Source organism: Ascaphus truei, chromosome 2 (assembly GCF_040206685.1).
Source record: "Ascaphus truei isolate aAscTru1 chromosome 2, aAscTru1.hap1, whole genome shotgun sequence".
Lineage (NCBI taxonomy): Eukaryota > Metazoa > Chordata > Amphibia > Anura > Ascaphidae > Ascaphus > Ascaphus truei.
The window spans coordinates 275876691-275896324 of NC_134484.1; the positions used below are offsets into that span (position 1 = coordinate 275876691).

At 50.4% G+C, this 19634-nt stretch overlaps 1 protein-coding gene across 4 annotated transcripts in view; it reads right to left on the reverse strand.

Moving 5' to 3' along the window:
* DNAH5 (dynein axonemal heavy chain 5) overlaps positions 1 to 19634 on the reverse strand; it is a 463741-nt gene that overhangs the window by 255959 nt on the left and 188148 nt on the right. For all 4 annotated transcript variants that reach the window (XM_075586253.1, XM_075586252.1, XM_075586255.1 and 1 more), the window contains exon 6: positions 13760 to 13897. In XM_075586253.1, the coding sequence (XP_075442368.1) occupies positions 13760 to 13897 (138 nt within the window). The remainder of the gene's footprint in view (positions 1 to 13759; positions 13898 to 19634) is intronic.

Here is a 19634-nt window from a genome sequence, read left to right on the forward strand (position 1 = left end):
TTTAGGAGGAGCTCGCTAGTAATGTCACTGCCTTTGAAGCGAGAAAAACAACTTCAAATGCCAGTATGAGCTCTCCTTGTGACACTGGCAAATTACATTACTGATTAACCCCTTAGATTATTGTGCATGCAAAAATTATTTAACAAAAAAAATATATTTTAATGTAATACCCTTTGGGTATTAACCTCTTCAGTGCCAGTTACAGAGTTACTGGGTATTAACCCCTTCAGTGCCTGTTACGGAAACAGGTGATGTCAAAATCACCTGGTTAATCATTCTCTGCATAAGATATACTTAACAAGTGTTACAATTCTTCCATAAGGCCACATAATTTTGCTAACATTTTTTTCAATTGTAACGGGTATTCCCCCACCCAATAGCATATAGTATGGGTGTGCGGGGAACTTAATATTACCAGGTGTGGTGCTTTACCTATAAGGCCTTGCCCCCGCTGCCTACTACAGCGTCCGCTCGAGAGCCCTCCCCGCAATGGCGCCGGGCCCGCTGCGAGGGGGGGCCGCAGCGCTCGCGCGAGAGCTACTCCTGCTCTCAATAGAATTGAGAGCAGGACTCGTGTCGAGCGATTAGGCACGCCCCTCGGCGGTCCAGCCAATGAGGGCGAACCTGCCGGGTGACGTCATGGCCGCGCCCCCGTCACTCCTCCGCCGCGCCCCCCACCCCGGTCTTTCCTCCTGCAGTGAGCTGCAGACCGGGGAATCGGCTGAACGCGCCGCCAAAAGCGCGGGCGCGCGTTACAGCGGAGAGACCGGGGCCTCAGCCTTAGGCTCACAGGAGGCCTAAACCTCCGCCACGGGGAGCGTACAAATAATAGGAGTAACCTCGTACTCGGTGCAGCGCCTCCACCTGCGATGGCTCCCACCGGAGGGGGGAGTGGTTCATCGCAGGACAATATATATATCACACACACAGCATGTAAAACAACCAATAACTTTACTGTAGCAACCGTACTTATGCATATATATATATATATATATATATATATATATATATATATATATATATATATATATATATATATATATATATCAACAGGTTTCCCTCTCTAGAGGAGACACTAACTACTGCTACCCCCTTTCACCGAGTGATCCAACCCCGTGTCCAGTAACCCCCACACAATATGTCCCTTCACGTGAGATTGATATGTGTGACTGCGCAGCCACTAGTCCCGTGTAAATATAATAGGGTATAGTTGGTGCACTTGGTGATGGTTACCTGCCGAGCACTCCAGTGCCCGGGGCTGCCAAGGAGCTTCACAAAGGATCTGCTGACCGCTGACCACAGGAACTACCGTCTCTTGACTCCGTTGAGCGGTGTGGCCAGTATTTCCGTTTCCTCATCTCCCACTTGTGGAATGGGGAGGAGGTGGTTACGGTGCCATACCTTTACCCGGCCTTCAGTGTCTTTGATGCGATAGACCGGGAGGCCAGGCATCTGAGATTCTATTTCATTTACACCGTCTCTCCATCGGTCGGCCAATTTGTGTTTTCCTGGGACTCCCAGATTTCGAAGCAACACAGCATCTAAAAGACGAAGCTCCCGATATTTGACCTTATGATCGTATCGCCTTTTATTGCCAGCGTTCAGCTTAGCACTAGACTTCTCAGCCTGTTGATAGGCCTGCTGCAAACTGTCTTTAAGTCTTTGCACATATTTGAAATGGGTAGCATTGTGTATCCCATCCGTCGAGACTCTAAGACGTACATCCACTGGCAGTCTCGCCTCTCGCCCAAACATGAGGAAGTATGGGGAGAATCCAGTTGACTCGTGTCGGGTACAATTGTACGCATGTACAAGGGCCTCCACGTGTCGACTCCATTCAGTCTTCTGAGCACTCTGTAGAGTTCCGAGCATGTCCAATAAGGTTCGATTAAATCGTTCTGGCAACGCATCTCCTTCGGGGTGGTACGGGGTCGCTCGTGATTTGGCGATGTTCAGCATTTTGAGCAGTTCTCAGATCAGAGTGCTCTCAAAATCCCGACCTTGGTCTAAGTGAAGGCGGTTTGGAAGACCGTAGTGCACAAAGTACTTCTCCCATAATATTTTTGCCACTGTGATGGCTTTCTGATCTTTCGTGGGGAAGGCCTGGGCATACCAGGTGTAATGGTCCGTGATGACCAGCACGTTGCATATTCCCCGGCTATCGGGCTCAATGCACAGAAAGTCCATACACACAAGGTCCATTGGGCCAGAACTCTTCAGATGGCCCATGGGTGCTGCTCTGGTAGGTAGGGTCTTGCGTTGTATACACCGAGTACAACGACGACAGTGGCGTTTTACGGCCTCTCGCATCTTGGGCCAGAAAAAAAAGCGGTCTCTGACCAACCCAAAGGTCTTCTCTACACCGAGATGTCCATGCTCATCATGTAGGGACTTCAACACCATGTATTGCAAGTTCTTAGGGAGGACTAGTTGTCATCTATCCGGGTGGTTGTGGTATTGCACCACCCGATAGAGTAAGCAGTTATCAATTTTGAATTTGTCCACTTCCCGCATGAGCGAGGCCACCAAGTCGTTGGGAGCACGCTTCAGAAGGGCTGGATTCTTCTTTTCAACAGCTTGCCTAATGATACTAATGACAGGATCTCGTATTTGGTAGTCTACCAGATCTTTCCACCGTAACACTTTGTCAAGAGTTATGTTCATCCCTTTTGGGTCACAGTAGGCGGCTAGGACAGCTTCCGACTGGCATCCCAAGGAATCCGCAACCCGTATTTCTGAGAAGGCCACTTGATCATCGACGATGGCGGCAGTGCTACACATAGCTCGCAACCCGGGTCCTGGGAGTTCTTCCCATTCCTCATCATCTTGAGTAGCACTTAGGCCTGGCCGTCGGGAGAGGGCGTCAGCCCCGACATTCAAAGGTCCCGGCTTATACTTCAGGGAGAATCGGTAATTGTTCAGAGCTGCCAGCCATCGGTGTCCTGCTGCATCCAATTTGGCCGAGCTATTGATGTATGTGAGGGGATTGTTATCTGTCCTTACCTCAAACGTAACACCGTAAAGGTAATGGTGAAGCTTCTCGGTGATCGCCCACTTGAGAGCCAGGAACTCCAACTTGTGGACGAGGTATTTCTGTTCACTGGGTGTCAGACTGCGGCTGATGTAGGCTACAGGCCGAAGGCCCTCGGGGTGCTTCTGGTGCAGGACGGCACCCAGTCCATTGAGACTGGCATCCACATTCAGAATGTATGGTTGTTCGGGATCAGCATACGCAAGCACCGGCGCTTCGGTCAGGCATTTATTCAATTTCAGGAAGGCCTGTTCACACTCAGATGTCCATTTATCACCAAACGGCTGGCGGGCCGATACTGCCTTCCTTTCTGTATCTTCGGGGTATATCTTCAACAGATTGTTCAGGGGTTTAGCTCTACTAGAGTACCCTTCCACGAAGTGACGGTAATACCCACAGAACCCCAGGAAGGATCATAGTTCCGTGACATTCTCGGGACGCGGCCAATTCACGACGGCTTCTACTTTGGCTGGGTCGGTGGCAATTCCTTGAGCAGACACGATGTGTCCCACGTAGGTCACCGAGGTGTGACAAAACCGGCACTTGTCTAGGGACAATTTCAACCCTTCCTTCCCAAGACGGTCTATCACTTTAAGCAGCCTTGCTTCGTGCTCTTCCAGTGTCCTTCCGAAGACAATGATGTCGTCCAGGTAGACGAGACACTCCCTAGGGTTCATGTCCCTGATAGTCTTCTCCATCAGTCGTTGGAAGGTAGCAGGGGCCCCACATATACCTTGGGGCATACGTGTAAATTGGTAGAACCCCAGGGGACAGACGAAGGCTGTTTTCTCCTTATCCCCTGCATTCATGGGTACCTAATAGTACCCGGATCGTAAATCGAGCACGCTGAACCATTGGCTTCCGTTCAGAGCATTCAGGATCTCTTCAATGCGAGGGAGGTTGTACTGGTTCGGTATCGTACGATTGTTCAGGGTCCGATAGTCGACACACAGTCGTATGGATCCGTTCTTTTTCCTCACCACCACTATGGGAGAGGCGTAAGGGCTCCGAGACTCCGTCAAAATCCCAGCGGTCTCCATTTCTTGCAAGACGTTCCTAACATTGTCCACATCCCTCGGGGCGATGCGACGAGAGCGTTCCCGGAACGGGGTGGCATCACTCAGTCTAATAGCATGTTGAGCGCTGCGACTGCACCCCACATCCATCTCACTCGTGGAGAACACAGTCCGTCGTTTATTCAACTGGGTTGTCAGCCGCTCTTTCCACTCAGTGGGCAATGTCGACTCGCGGAAGTTGAAATCCAGATCGACTAACCGCTCATTTGCTGCCGCCACATTCACCTGGGGAGTGGTTTCCACAGGGCTGACCGGATATATGCAACCCAGACTCTGTCCGGCATCAAGTTCCATCGGGAATGGGGAGATGTTCTGTACATATACGTAAGTTCGTGGAGGGATCTTAGTCGTCCACTCCCTCACTTCGGGTAGTACCCTATACCCTCTCTGAACTTCTTCCTCAGGGGTACTCTCCAGAGAGAAGAGCTGATCGTTCTCATCCCGCTCGGGATAACAGCACCATACGGCCATTCGTTGCACTCCCCCTGGTAATATGGTCGTCAGTCCGCGTTGACGATTGTAGAGATCCCCGTGACGCTCGAAGGCATATACCCGGTTGCACTCCTCTCGTAGGACGGGGTCTAGGAGCGAATTGGCCAGTGGCAACTCGTTGGTCTCTTTCAGGTATGCTCTGATTACCGCTTGTACTATATCAGTGTTGGTTCCCAAGATGATCGGATACTTGCACTGGTCTTGGGGCTCCGGGCATACCATTGCTGCTACATGCATGGGGTGTTTCTGGCCGGTGTTCAATTGCAGTATTTCCAGTTGAACCCTTACAATCCCATCGATGGGGTAGTCTTCATTACTTAACCCCCTAACCTTCATATGTTCGGCCATCCTCAGGGGGCAGTGTCTAAGATGCTGGTCGTAGAACTTGCGGTATATGATGGTCACTTGTGATCCCGTGTCCAGTAGGGCCGATGCATAGATTCCTTCCAGTACAACAGGCACGATGGCCGCGGGGCCTACTTGACTGTAAGCTTCCCTTGGTGAGGCGTCATCACCGGGGCCGGAGTCAGAATTGGCATCTTCGGTTCCAGGAAGGGGTTCTGAGTCAGACCCAGCCATTTGTACTCGGCAGACCATTGACCGGGCTGAGTTTCTTCTATCGGGAGGTTTTTCCTCCGGAGGATCTTCCCTCTCCGGGCAATCACTGGAGAAGTGGCCCTTCTTCCCGCAGTTATAGCAAACTACGTCGCGGCGTTCAGGACGATCCTTGTACGTGGAAGATGATCTGTCTGGGGCACGACCCTTCCTGGCAGGCGACTTGTGAGTCACTTCCTCCTCCTGGGCAGAAGATTTCTTACCCTTTGGGGCGGAGGGAACAGAGGTGTCACCCTTGATGGTATTCTTGGTCTTTTTGGATTCATGAAAATGTCGCTGCACCTCATATCCTCTGATATGACGCAATAATTCCATGTAGCTGGTTGGTACTGCAGCGATCGGGGCAGCCCGCATTATTATAGCTATGTTATGATCAGGCAATGACCCCTTTAGTAGCTGTTTGAATCGGTACCGGTCCACTTCGGCGGCCGAAATGATGATTTTGGACAGGAGGGTCCCCAGTGACAGCTGTAGTTCACGGACGAAGGCAGATAAATCCTCTCCTTCTTTTTGGCTAAGAGCTTTGAACTGGGCCATCAGCTCATACTCGTCGTCTTCTCGGGTATAGGACTGAGTGAGCATTTCCACCAGTTCCTGTGCCGTAACTTCTCCTTCACTTCACGTACATCCACTGGCAGTCTCGCCTCTCGCCCAAACATGAGGAAGTATGGGGAGAATCCAGTTGACTCGTGTCGGGTACAATTGTACGCATGTACAAGGGCCTCCACGTGTCGACTCCATTCAGTCTTCTGAGCACTCTGTAGAGTTCCGAGCATGTCCAATAAGGTTCGATTAAATCGTTCTGGCAACGCATCTCCTTCGGGGTGGTACGGGGTCGCTCGTGATTTGGCGATGTTCAGCATTTTGAGCAGTTCTCAGATCAGAGTGCTCTCAAAATCCCGACCTTGGTCTAAGTGAAGGCGGTTTGGAAGACCGTAGTGCACAAAGTACTTCTCCCATAATATTTTTGCCACTGTGATGGCTTTCTGATCTTTCGTGGGGAAGGCCTGGGCATACCAGGTGTAATGGTCCGTGATGACCAGCACGTTGCATATTCCCCGGCTATCGGGCTCAATGCACAGAAAGTCCATACACACAAGGTCCATTGGGCCAGAACTCTTCAGATGGCCCATGGGTGCTGCTCTGGTAGGTAGGGTCTTGCGTTGTATACACCGAGTACAACGACGACAGTGGCGTTTTACGGCCTCTCGCATCTTGGGCCAGAAAAAAAAGCGGTCTCTGACCAACCCAAAGGTCTTCTCTACACCGAGATGTCCATGCTCATCATGTAGGGACTTCAACACCATGTATTGCAAGTTCTTAGGGAGGACTAGTTGTCATCTATCCGGGTGGTTGTGGTATTGCACCACCCGATAGAGTAAGCAGTTATCAATTTTGAATTTGTCCACTTCCCGCATGAGCGAGGCCACCAAGTCGTTGGGAGCACGCTTCAGAAGGGCTGGATTCTTCTTTTCAACAGCTTGCCTAATGATACTAATGACAGGATCTCGTATTTGGTAGTCTACCAGATCTTTCCACCGTAACACTTTGTCAAGAGTTATGTTCATCCCTTTTGGGTCACAGTAGGCGGCTAGGACAGCTTCCGACTGGCATCCCAAGGAATCCGCAACCCGTATTTCTGAGAAGGCCACTTGATCATCGACGATGGCGGCAGTGCTACACATAGCTCGCAACCCGGGTCCTGGGAGTTCTTCCCATTCCTCATCATCTTGAGTAGCACTTAGGCCTGGCCGTCGGGAGAGGGCGTCAGCCCCGACATTCAAAGGTCCCGGCTTATACTTCAGGGAGAATCGGTAATTGTTCAGAGCTGCCAGCCATCGGTGTCCTGCTGCATCCAATTTGGCCGAGCTATTGATGTATGTGAGGGGATTGTTATCTGTCCTTACCTCAAACGTAACACCGTAAAGGTAATGGTGAAGCTTCTCGGTGATCGCCCACTTGAGAGCCAGGAACTCCAACTTGTGGACGAGGTATTTCTGTTCACTGGGTGTCAGACTGCGGCTGATGTAGGCTACAGGCCGAAGGCCCTCGGGGTGCTTCTGGTGCAGGACGGCACCCAGTCCATTGAGACTGGCATCCACATTCAGAATGTATGGTTGTTCGGGATCAGCATACGCAAGCACCGGCGCTTCGGTCAGGCATTTATTCAATTTCAGGAAGGCCTGTTCACACTCAGATGTCCATTTATCACCAAACGGCTGGCGGGCCGATACTGCCTTCCTTTCTGTATCTTCGGGGTATATCTTCAACAGATTGTTCAGGGGTTTAGCTCTACTAGAGTACCCTTCCACGAAGTGACGGTAATACCCACAGAACCCCAGGAAGGATCATAGTTCCGTGACATTCTCGGGACGCGGCCAATTCACGACGGCTTCTACTTTGGCTGGGTCGGTGGCAATTCCTTGAGCAGACACGATGTGTCCCACGTAGGTCACCGAGGTGTGACAAAACCGGCACTTGTCTAGGGACAATTTCAACCCTTCCTTCCCAAGACGGTCTATCACTTTAAGCAGCCTTGCTTCGTGCTCTTCCAGTGTCCTTCCGAAGACAATGATGTCGTCCAGGTAGACGAGACACTCCCTAGGGTTCATGTCCCTGATAGTCTTCTCCATCAGTCGTTGGAAGGTAGCAGGGGCCCCACATATACCTTGGGGCATACGTGTAAATTGGTAGAACCCCAGGGGACAGACGAAGGCTGTTTTCTCCTTATCCCCTGCATTCATGGGTACCTAATAGTACCCGGATCGTAAATCGAGCACGCTGAACCATTGGCTTCCGTTCAGAGCATTCAGGATCTCTTCAATGCGAGGGAGGTTGTACTGGTTCGGTATCGTACGATTGTTCAGGGTCCGATAGTCGACACACAGTCGTATGGATCCGTTCTTTTTCCTCACCACCACTATGGGAGAGGCGTAAGGGCTCCGAGACTCCGTCAAAATCCCAGCGGTCTCCATTTCTTGCAAGACGTTCCTAACATTGTCCACATCCCTCGGGGCGATGCGACGAGAGCGTTCCCGGAACGGGGTGGCATCACTCAGTCTAATAGCATGTTGAGCGCTGCGACTGCACCCCACATCCATCTCACTCGTGGAGAACACAGTCCGTCGTTTATTCAACTGGGTTGTCAGCCGCTCTTTCCACTCAGTGGGCAATGTCGACTCGCGGAAGTTGAAATCCAGATCGACTAACCGCTCATTTGCTGCCGCCACATTCACCTGGGGAGTGGTTTCCACAGGGCTGACCGGATATATGCAACCCAGACTCTGTCCGGCATCAAGTTCCATCGGGAATGGGGAGATGTTCTGTACATATACGTAAGTTCGTGGAGGGATCTTAGTCGTCCACTCCCTCACTTCGGGTAGTACCCTATACCCTCTCTGAACTTCTTCCTCAGGGGTACTCTCCAGAGAGAAGAGCTGATCGTTCTCATCCCGCTCGGGATAACAGCACCATACGGCCATTCGTTGCACTCCCCCTGGTAATATGGTCGTCAGTCCGCGTTGACGATTGTAGAGATCCCCGTGACGCTCGAAGGCATATACCCGGTTGCACTCCTCTCGTAGGACGGGGTCTAGGAGCGAATTGGCCAGTGGCAACTCGTTGGTCTCTTTCAGGTATGCTCTGATTACCGCTTGTACTATATCAGTGTTGGTTCCCAAGATGATCGGATACTTGCACTGGTCTTGGGGCTCCGGGCATACCATTGCCGCTACATGCATGGGGTGTTTCTGGCCGGTGTTCAATTGCAGTATTTCCAGTTGAACCCTTACAATCCCATCGATGGGGTAGTCTTCATTACTTAACCCCCTAACCTTCATATGTTCGGCCATCCTCAGGGGGCAGTGTCTAAGATGCTGGTCGTAGAACTTGCGGTATATGATGGTCACTTGTGATCCCGTGTCCAGTAGGGCCGATGCATAGATTCCTTCCAGTACAACAGGCACGATGGCCGCGGGGCCTATTTGACTGTAAGCTTCCCTTGGTGAGGCGTCATCACCGGGGCCGGAGTCAGAAGGGGCATCTTCGGTTCCAGGAAGGGGTTCTGAGTCAGACCCAGCCATTTGTACTCGGCAGACCATTGACCGGGCTGAGTTTCTTCTATCGGGAGGTTTTTCCTCCGGAGGATCTTCCCTCTCCGGGCAATCACTGGAGAAGTGGCCCTTCTTCCCGCAGTTATAGCAAACTACGTCGCGGCGTTCAGGACGATCCTTGTACGTGGAAGATGATCTGTCTGGGGCACGACCCTTCCTGGCAGGCGACTTGTGAGTCACTTCCTCCTCCTGGGCAGAAGATTTCTTACCCTTTGGGGCGGAGGGAACAGAGGTGTCACCCTTGATGGTATTCTTGGTCTTTTTGGATTCATGAAAATGTCGCTGCACCTCATATCCTCTGATATGACGCAATAATTCCATGTAGCTGGTTGGTACTGCAGCGATCGGGGCAGCCCGCATTATTATAGCTATGTTATGATCAGGCAATGACCCCTTTAGTAGCTGTTTGAATCGGTACCGGTCCACTTCGGCGGCCGAAATGATGATTTTGGACAGGAGGGTCCCCAGTGACAGCTGTAGTTCACGGACGAAGGCAGATAAATCCTCTCCTTCTTTTTGGCTAAGAGCTTTGAACTGGGCCATCAGCTCATACTCGTCGTCTTCTCGGGTATAGGACTGAGTGAGCATTTCCACCAGTTCCTGTGCCGTAACTTCTCCTTCCACTTCACGATGCGTCCGTACCAGCTGGGAGGCTGGGGCTCGGAGGCACTCAACCAGCCTCTGCCTTTTGCTGGCTTCAGAGCACGACCACTCTGCTATTGCTTGGAGCGTATGGTCCCTCCATGTCTCGATCCCTTCTTCTCCTGAAGGCATCGGCAGAATCCCAGAAAAGGCCTTTAGTTTCCTGTAGCTCTGTGCTTGGGTCGAGATGGTTACAGCTTCTACTAGTTGGGAGGCTATCACATTCAAGGAAAGATTTCCACTAAAGTCTGACTACTGGTTCCAGCTCCTACGCTAGGCATGGTTGAGAGGCCGCCTGGTCGTCTATCAGAAGTAGGCGAGTTGTGTGGACTCCCCGCCCAGCTGCTGACTCCCCCGAAGCCGCTCGGGGTGAAGGAGACCTTGGGGGGATTTACCCCATGAGGCGTACTGGCGGACGGTTCTTCGGGAGCCTGTGGGTCAGGGTATATCATGGGACAGTCCTCAGTGGAGGGTTCTGGTAGGTTTAATACCTGGGGAACAGTCTCTGGGCATATGTCCCATTCAGTGGCCATGAGGTAGGTGGCTCCCCGGCCATCAACATCAAGTTTATAGTCTATCACCCGGGCAGTGTCCAGTCCCGGACAATTTCTTATTTGTGTGCGTAACGTGTAGAAGCCCGTATCACTGAATACTCCCGCCACTGCAACCACGCTCCTTGGGGACACGCGGCGCGCTATGGCCCAGTCGATTACATCTTGCTTTGAGGGCACAGACATGATGGAGTTCAATTTGGACAATTTGATAAGGAATAGGGCACCCCAGGTAGAATCTCAGCAGCGCCTCCAAATGTAACGGGTATTCCCCCACACAATAGCATATAGTATGTGTGTGCAGGGAACATAATGTTACCAGGTGTGGTGCTTTACCTGTTAGGCTCACAGGAGGCCTAAACCTCCACCACGGGGAGCCTGGGGCACGTACAAATAATAGGAGTAACCTCGTACTCGGTGCAGTGCCTCCACCTGCGATGGCTCCCACCGGAGGGGGGAGTGGTTCATCACAGGACAATATATATATATATCACACACACACAGCATGTAAAACAACCAATAACTTTACTGTAGCAACCGTACTTATGCATATATATATATATATATATATATATATATATATATATATATATATATATCAACAGGTGTCCCTCTCTAGAGGAGACACTAACTACTGCGTCTCACAGGACGCTACCCCCTTTCACCGGGTGATCCCACCCAGTGTCCAGTAACCCCCACACAATATGTCCCTTCACGTGAGATTGATATGTGTGACTGCGCAGCCACTAGTCCCGTGTAAATATAATAGAGTATAGTTGGTGCACTTGGTGATGGTTACCTGCCGAGCACTCCAGTGCCTGGGCCTGCCAAGGAGCTTCACAAAGGATCCGATGACCGCTGACCACAGGAACTACCGTCCGGGGCGATCCCACCCGGATGGCTGCTGTAGCGACAGCGAAGGTCTGAGCCCAGACCTCTGGATGGACGCGCAGCGTCCGCTGTGTCCCTAACTGACTCTGGATAATAATAAGGGGCAGGGTCCCTAACCTGGGGCCTGTCCCTGAACAACACAACACTACTGGTGACTCAGGGCTATCTGGGGCCTAGGGGACTGCTGGCCCAGTGCAGGGAGTCACTGACTCCTGCACCCTACCTCCTTCCCCTAGCTGCTCCGGTCACCAACTGCCAAACGTCCTTCAAGCCCGCGAAATGTATCCAATCTCCCCTGCAGGGAGATGCTGTAGCCCTATTGGCTCCCTGGGGTCACGTGGGGCGCTCCTAGGCTCATGGGAGATGTAGTCCCTGCTGTGAGCCCTCTGCTTATTGGCCATGCCGTTCGCGCGATCACTGCGCATGCGCGAGCACTCTAGGGGCCACTGCCACTATCTGCCGCACTGCGCATGCGCGAGGATCGCTATGGCGGCGCCCTGCACCGCGAGCCGCCGGGACCTTCGCAACGCGAACGCGGCCCTAGCAACAGCCCGCGCATGTCCCCGGCAACCGGCCGCATCCCTAGGAGAGGCGCGCTATGCTCGCGCATGCCCCCGCACCTCCCAAAGAGCGGCTGCTGTGAGTACCCAGAGGGGGGCGCACTGAAAGGGGGACCTGGCTACATCATATTATTTTCTATTAAATTAAATGAAGGAATAATCACATGTTAAGTAAATGGATGCCACATTGTGAGAATGGGTATGTGGGCCTATTTACTAACAAAAAGCAGATTGGTGGAATATGATTGTTATGGCAGGAAAAAAAAAAGATGACTTAAATGAAAAATTACATAGAAGGATCTTCCAAGTGTAGGCAGTATGTTCCAAGTGGAGAAGAAGAAGGATGAAGCCCCACCACCAGTGTGAAAGCAGCATTAGTAATGTGGGTGATTTACAAACAATGTAACACAGAAAAAAAACAGTCGTTAAACAGTTTGGTAATATAGCGAACATCAAGTCTATAGTAGCTGTATATAAGTAAGACAAGCTACGGTAATGCCTCACTTTCACCAATTATAAGAGATCAAATAAATAACAAAAAGTTTCAAACCGCATTCTTTAGTGATAAATTTAGTGGACAGCTTAGCATGAATTTGCAACCCATGGTTGAGAAAACCAGTATAGTAACCGACAAAGTCCGAATAACATCACTATGTTCATTATTGAAAAGTTGTCAAGATAATATAGAAGACACTGCTTATATTAATGTTCTATAAAATCATAGTATACTAATAAATATACTATTTATTCATTTAGTGTGCAATATAAATGTATAAGTAATATCTAAAATAGAAGGTGAGGTAAAGCAATGTTCAAAATCTTCACAAAATGTAGATTACATCATAACTAAAGAAGTAAATATGATTTAGGGAGAACTACAGCACAAGAACATAAGTTGCAAGAATGTGTATTAGGAGTTAAAAAGATTATATTAATACATAAAAAAATAAAAGTAGTAGACATAAGCTTATAGGGGTACATGTTAAAATGAGTAAAAAGTAAAAGGTGACACTGTGTTCTCATTTGCATGTCATTACCCAGAATCCCTGGCTGCAGTGGAAGCATTGCATGCTAAGAGGTAATGGGGAAAGGCACAGTTGTGCAAGTGGTATTTTTATTTGAAGTATGTATTTAAACAAACTCAACAATTTAGAGCTGGATTTGTTGGTTGGCAGTGCCGAGTAGTGCACTGGTATTCTTAATTGATTTTGCATATTTGGTCAAAAACCAGCTGTTTTCCTGTAGAAATTCTACCCAGATCGACAGAAATATGCTATGTCTTAAGGATTTAAACAAACCATATTTCAGGGGGAGAATTGTGGCCACTGACACTGAAATTTAGCTATGAGGCGAATGAGGTACTAAAAAGAATGAGAATGATATTCAATGACCAAAGCACACTCTAAATGAGTAAAGCATCAGTTATATACCAAAACAACAAATTTTTAATTACAATAGCATAATTATTTTTTTATCACAATAGCATACACATTGACAAAGGGCTGTGCTGCGCAAAACGCATCAGAGTAACCTGTTGTCATCATCCTCAATGTTACCCGTCCCAATAAATTGATTTTAAACTTCAATTGATGTGCTTAGCCCCACAACCATTTTGCTGCATTTTAATCCATTTTTTTATTTCGTCTTACCATAGCATAATGTTGGTTAAAATCTAGTAATTGTTTGAATATTAGAAAGCAGTATATTATTGCATTGTACAATACAAAAATAAGCAAAATGGAAATTTAAATATTTTGATAATGTTCGAATTGCTCAAAAAACACATTACCTGTTCTATTTGTTTGATCCACACTCTCATGCAAGACTCAATTCTCTCAAGACCTTCTGTGCTGTTAGCTACAGATAAGTAATCTGCGGGTCCCTTCAAAGTTCCTAGGTCATACGTTTCACATTTCTCCAGGTTAACCTGGAAACATAAGTGACAAAAAAGATGTATAATGGACATTCCATTTAGTATATTAGTATAATTCCTGCAGCCAAGTAATTTCCTGTTCTGATCTTTAACTAGAATATTACATATTTAGAAGAATATTAGGAGTAAAGAATTAAGATGTAAAAATCTTAAACATAAGACACACATATTATACACATATATATATACTAGCTGATATACCCGGCGTTGCCCGGCATTGAATTTACCCACTCCCCCTCTGTCTCCGCTCCCCCCTCTCTCTCTCCCCCCATTGCCATCTCTCTCTCTCCATTGCCATCTCGCTCTCTCCATTGCCCTCTCTCTCTCTCCATTGCCCTCTCTCCCCCCCTTCCCCTTTCTCCCCCGTTAACAGCAATCGGGGCCCCCTTGCACATGAATGTGGCCCCCCGTGTTAACAGCTGGGTCCCCCCCGTTCACAGCTCTGCTGGGTGGGTGACTGGGTGGTTGAGTGACTGGGTGGTTGAGTGACTGGGTGAGTGAGTGACTGGGTGAGTGAGTGACTGGGTGAGTGAGTGACTGGGTGAGTGACTGGGTGGATGGGTGAGTGACTGAGTGGGTGGGTGAGTGACTGAGTGGGTGGGTGAGAGGGTGTGTTATCTCTCCCCCCCCTGCATGTCTCCCCCCTCCCTGCATGTCTCCCCCCTGCATGTCTCCCCCCCCTCTGTCCCCATACCTGAAGCAGCGGCTGCAGGTAGGAGCCGGGGAAGGGAAAGGGCGGTGAGGCGCGGGTGCTGTGAGGCGGCCGTGACAGCCGCAGTTGTAGGGAGGGAGGAGGACGTCGGTGCGGGGGCTTTGAGGCACGGTGAGCCGGCCGTGGCAGCCGCAGCTGTAGGGAGGGAGGTGAGCTGGGGGGGTGATGGGTGGGGGGGTGATGGGGGGGGAGCCAGCGGGGAGGTGAGCTGGGTGAAGAGGACAGTGGCCGGGTACTTGTGCGTGTGTGTGGCAGTTGGGTGACGTCATAGAGCCACGCAGGGTAATGAGAAGCGTGGGATCTGATTGGCCAGAGGCTGAGTGACGACCACGGACTAATCAGATTCACCACATCTACAACCCCACAAATTTCAATTTTATATATTAAGATATATATATATATAATATATATATATTTTTTTTTTATATATATATATATATATATATATATATATAATCAAAAAATATATAGATGATACCGTTCTGTGACTAACGAAATGCTTTTGTTAGCCACAGAACGGTATTGTCTATTTATTTTTTGATTATTGAAGCTCGGCTAATATGGTACTGATACCTCTACACATATATATATATATATATATATATATATATATATATATATATATATATATAGTGGTCGACAAATCACACAAAAATCTACTCGCCACCTAGCCCTGCCCCTAGCCCCGCCCCCAGCCCCCAGCCCCGTGTTTAAAAAAATGGAATACATTCCTATTAAGAACAACTTTCGTTTTGACATAAGTTTATTTATTGTATTACAATGAGGGAGACGGGGTGACAGGGTGAGGGTGACAGGGTGAGGGTGACAAGGTGAGGGTGACAGGGTGAGGGTGACAGGGTGAGGGTGACAGGGTGAGGGTGACAGGGTGAGGGGTGAGGGTGACAGGGAGACAGGGTGAGGGAGACAGGGTGACAGTGTGACAGGGTGATGGTGACAGTGTGACAGGGTGATGGTGACAGTGTGACAGGGTGATGGTGACAGGGTAAGGCTGACAGGGTGAAGGTGACAGGATGAGTGTGACAGGGTGAGGGTGACAGGGTGAGGGTGACAGGGTGACAGTGTGACAGGGTGAGGGTAACAGGGTGACAGGGTGAGGGTGACAGGGTGAGGGAGACAGGGTGAGGGTGACAGTGTGACAGGGTGAGGGTGACAGGGTGAGGGTGACAGTGTTACAGTATGTGGGTGACAGTGTGACAGGGTGACAGGGTGAGGGTGACAGGGTGAGGGAGACAGGGTGAGGGAGACAGTGTGACAGGATGATGCTGACAGTGTGACAGGGTGAGGGTGAAAGGATGACGGTGACAGGGTGAGGGTGGCACGGTGAGGGTGGCAAGTTGAGGGTGGCAGGGTGAGGGTGGCAGGGTGAGGTGGCAGGGTGAGGGTGGCAGGGTGACGTGACAGTGTGACTGAGTGAGGGTGACAGGTTGAGAGGGGGTGGGTGACAGAGACAGGGTTAGGGGGTGGGTGACTGGGTGGGTACAATACATTTTTTTTTAAAAACGCTGTCCCAATACATTTTAAAAAGACCCCCGCCACCCCAATACATTTTAAAAAGTCCCCCGCCACACCAATGCATATTAAAAAGACCCCCGCCACCCCAATATCATTTAAAAAAAAAAACACCCCCCAATATATTTAATTAAAAAAAAACACCCCAATACATTTTTAAAAGACCCCCACCACCCCAATACATTTTTAAAAGACCCACACCACCCCAATACATATATAAAATTACACCCACCCCCTCAATACATATTAAACAAAAAACAGACTTACTCAAGACATGTGGGGAGGGGGGGGGGGGCGGGGGGGCGGGGGGGCTGCAGCACCACTGACGGCCCACGGAGGACTCATTTCTGAGAAGGTAGGATGGGGGGGGGGGCTGCCAATGCACCCGCAGGACCCTGCTGCAGATGGGCCGAGGGGGTGGGGGTTTAGATGCCCCCACAGGAGGTGGAACAAGGGGCCGCATGGGGTGACAAGGGGGCCGCAGGGGGTGACAAGGGGGCCGCAGGGGGTGACAAGGGGGCCATGGAGTAAGACAGGGAGGGAGTAAGACAGGAAGGGAGGGAGTAAGGGGCTGCTAGGCAAAAAAAAATTGGCAGCTTGCCAAGACGCATCAAACCAATCAGGAGGAGGTTTTTTGTTTTTTTTTTTCTTTTGAAGCTTGAGCAGGAGAAATGAAACAGCACCACGTGTGCTGCTTGGGCCAATCGCCAGTGGGCAATTTCAAGTCGCCCACGGCGACCGGCTTTGTCGACCACTGTGTACCTTGAGAAAGGTTTAGTTCCGGAGCCGAAACGTCGGGATTGGCTGTCCGTCTTTATATGCCTTAATACACACTTATTATATCTTGGAAGATACAGCATACAGCAGGGCTGCACAACATACAGCCGCGGGCCGCATGCGGCCCGCTGGGGCAACCCGTGCGGCCCGCAACAGACCCCCTTCAACCCCCCCTTCTTTACACCCCATTCCTTACCCCCCCTTCCCTGGTAGGGAAAGAACGCGTTCCAGTAGGAGCGTGCTCCAGCAGTGTCTGTGTGCGGGACTGCGCGCTTTCACCTAACCACCTCACCTCCTCACCCCTCACTCCTCCAGCATGGTGACGCGCTCTAGCAGTGTAGCGCGACCCGGAACTTCCGTGTCTGCTGCTAGAGCGCTCATCCCTCTCTTTCTTTGCCTGACGCAAGAAGGGTAAGATTTTTTTGTTTATCTAATTTTATGGGACAAGCACCACCACTGTTATTTACTATTTAGAGTGCCAGCTGCTTGTATATATATATATATATATATATATATATATATATATATATATATATATATATATATATATATATATATATATACAGTGCTCGACAAATACGGTCACCAGGTCGCCAGGGCCAACAAGATTTGGCCTCCTGGCGACTCAGCCTCATGGCCGCGCAGCGCACGCGGTTCTATGCTTGTTTAAAAAATAAAAATAAAAAAAAAACATTTTTTTTCAAAATCCTTCTTCCTGATTGGTTTGACGGGACTTGGCGCGATGCAAGGTTTTTTTTTTTTTGCCAGCTACAGGCTCTATATAAGCCCACGCACACGAATCATCCTTCCTTTTGTATTCTGCTTGAAGGTTAGTACACCGTTGCCACAGTACACCATTGCCTCACTGACCCCCCCTCCCATCCTCCCCAGCCCGGCATCGATCACAATCAGGAGCCCACGCACCCAAGCAGCATCACTGACCCCCCCCCCTCCCGACCCCCCAGCCCGGCATCAATCACAATCAGGAGCCCACGCACCCAAGCAGCATCACTGACCCCCCCCCCCCCTCCCGACCCCCCAGCCCGGCATCGATCACAATCAGGAGCCCACACACCCAAGCAGCATCACTAACCCCCCCCCTCCCAGCCCGGCATCGATCCCAATCAGGAGCCCACGCACCCACGCACCATCACTGACCCCCCCCACTCCCTCCTTGTGTCCAACGGATGCTGTGTCTGTGTGTGTGTGCTATGCTGGGTCTGTGTGACATGCTGGGTGTGTGTGTGTGTGTGACATGCTGGGTGTGTGTGTGTGTGTGTGTGCTGAGCGCCTGGGCTGGCTGGTTTGCTCTATATGAGCAGGAGCAGTGACGTCCTCAATCCTTTCCAGGGCTTTTTATAGAGGAAGTAAGTGCTCCCCCTGCCTCATGCATTACCATCTCCACAGCCCGCCCGACCCCCCCTCCCTCCTTGTGTCCAAAGGATGCTGTGTCTATCTGTCTTTATGTGTGTGCTATGCTGGGTCTGTGTGTGTGCTATGCTGGGTCTGTGTGTGTGACATGCTGGATGTGTGTGTGTGTGTGTGTATGTGTGTGTGTGTGTATGTGTGTGTGTGTGTGTGTGTGTGTGTGTGTGTGTGTGTGTGTGTGTGTGTGTGTGTGTGTGTGTGTGTGTGTGTGTGTGTGTGTGTGTGTGTGTGTGTGTGTGTGTGTGTGTGTGTGTGTGACATGCTGGATGTGTGTGACATGCTGGATGTGTGTGTGTGTGTGACATGCTGGATGTGTGTGTGACATGCAGGATGTGTGTGTGACATGCTGGGTGTGTGTGTGACATGCTGGGTGTGTGTGTGTGTGTGACATGCTGGGATTGTGTGTGACATGCTGGGTGTGTGTGTGACATGCTGGGTGTGTGTGTGTGTGTGTGACATGCTGGGTGTGTGGGTGTGTGTGTGCATGCATACGAGTGTGTGTATGAGTGTGTATGTATGAGAGAGTGTGTGTGTGTGTGTGTGTGTGTGTGTGTGTGTGCGTGTACGTGTGCGTGTGCGTGTGCGTGTGTAGGTGTAGGATACCTGAAGTGTCACCCCACCACATCACCCCACCCAATCACCCCGTCCCCCCACCCAATCACCCCGTCACCCCACCCAATCACCCCGTCACCCCACCTAATTACCCCACCCAATTACCCTGTCACCCCACCCACCCAATCACACCCCCAATCACCCCCTGTCTCACCCTGTCTTTCGCCCTCTCTCTCTCGCCCTCTCTCTGTCTCTCGCCCTCTCTGTCTCTCGCCCTCTCTGTCTCTCTGTCTCTTGCCCTCTCTGTCTCTCGCCCTCTCTGTCTCTGTGTGTCTCTGTCTCTCTCTCTGTCTGTCTCTGACCCTCTCTCTCTGTCTGTCTCTGACCCTCTCTCTCTGTCTGTCTCTGACCCTCTCTCTCTGTCTGTCTCTGACCCTCTCTCTCTGTCTGTCTCTGACCCTCTCTCTCTGTCTGTCTCTGACCCTCTCTATCTGTCTCTGACCCTCTCTATCTGTCTCTGACCCTCTCTATCTGTCTCTGACCCTCTATCTGTCTCTCTCTGTCTGTCTCTGACCCTCTCTCTCTCTCTCTCTCTCTGTCTCTGACCCTCTCTATCTGTCTCTGACCCCCTCTCTCTCTGTCTGTCTCTGACCCTCTCTCTCTCTCTCTCTCTCTTTGACTCTCTCTCTCTCTCTGACCCTCTCTCTCTCTCTGACCCTCTCTCTGACCCTC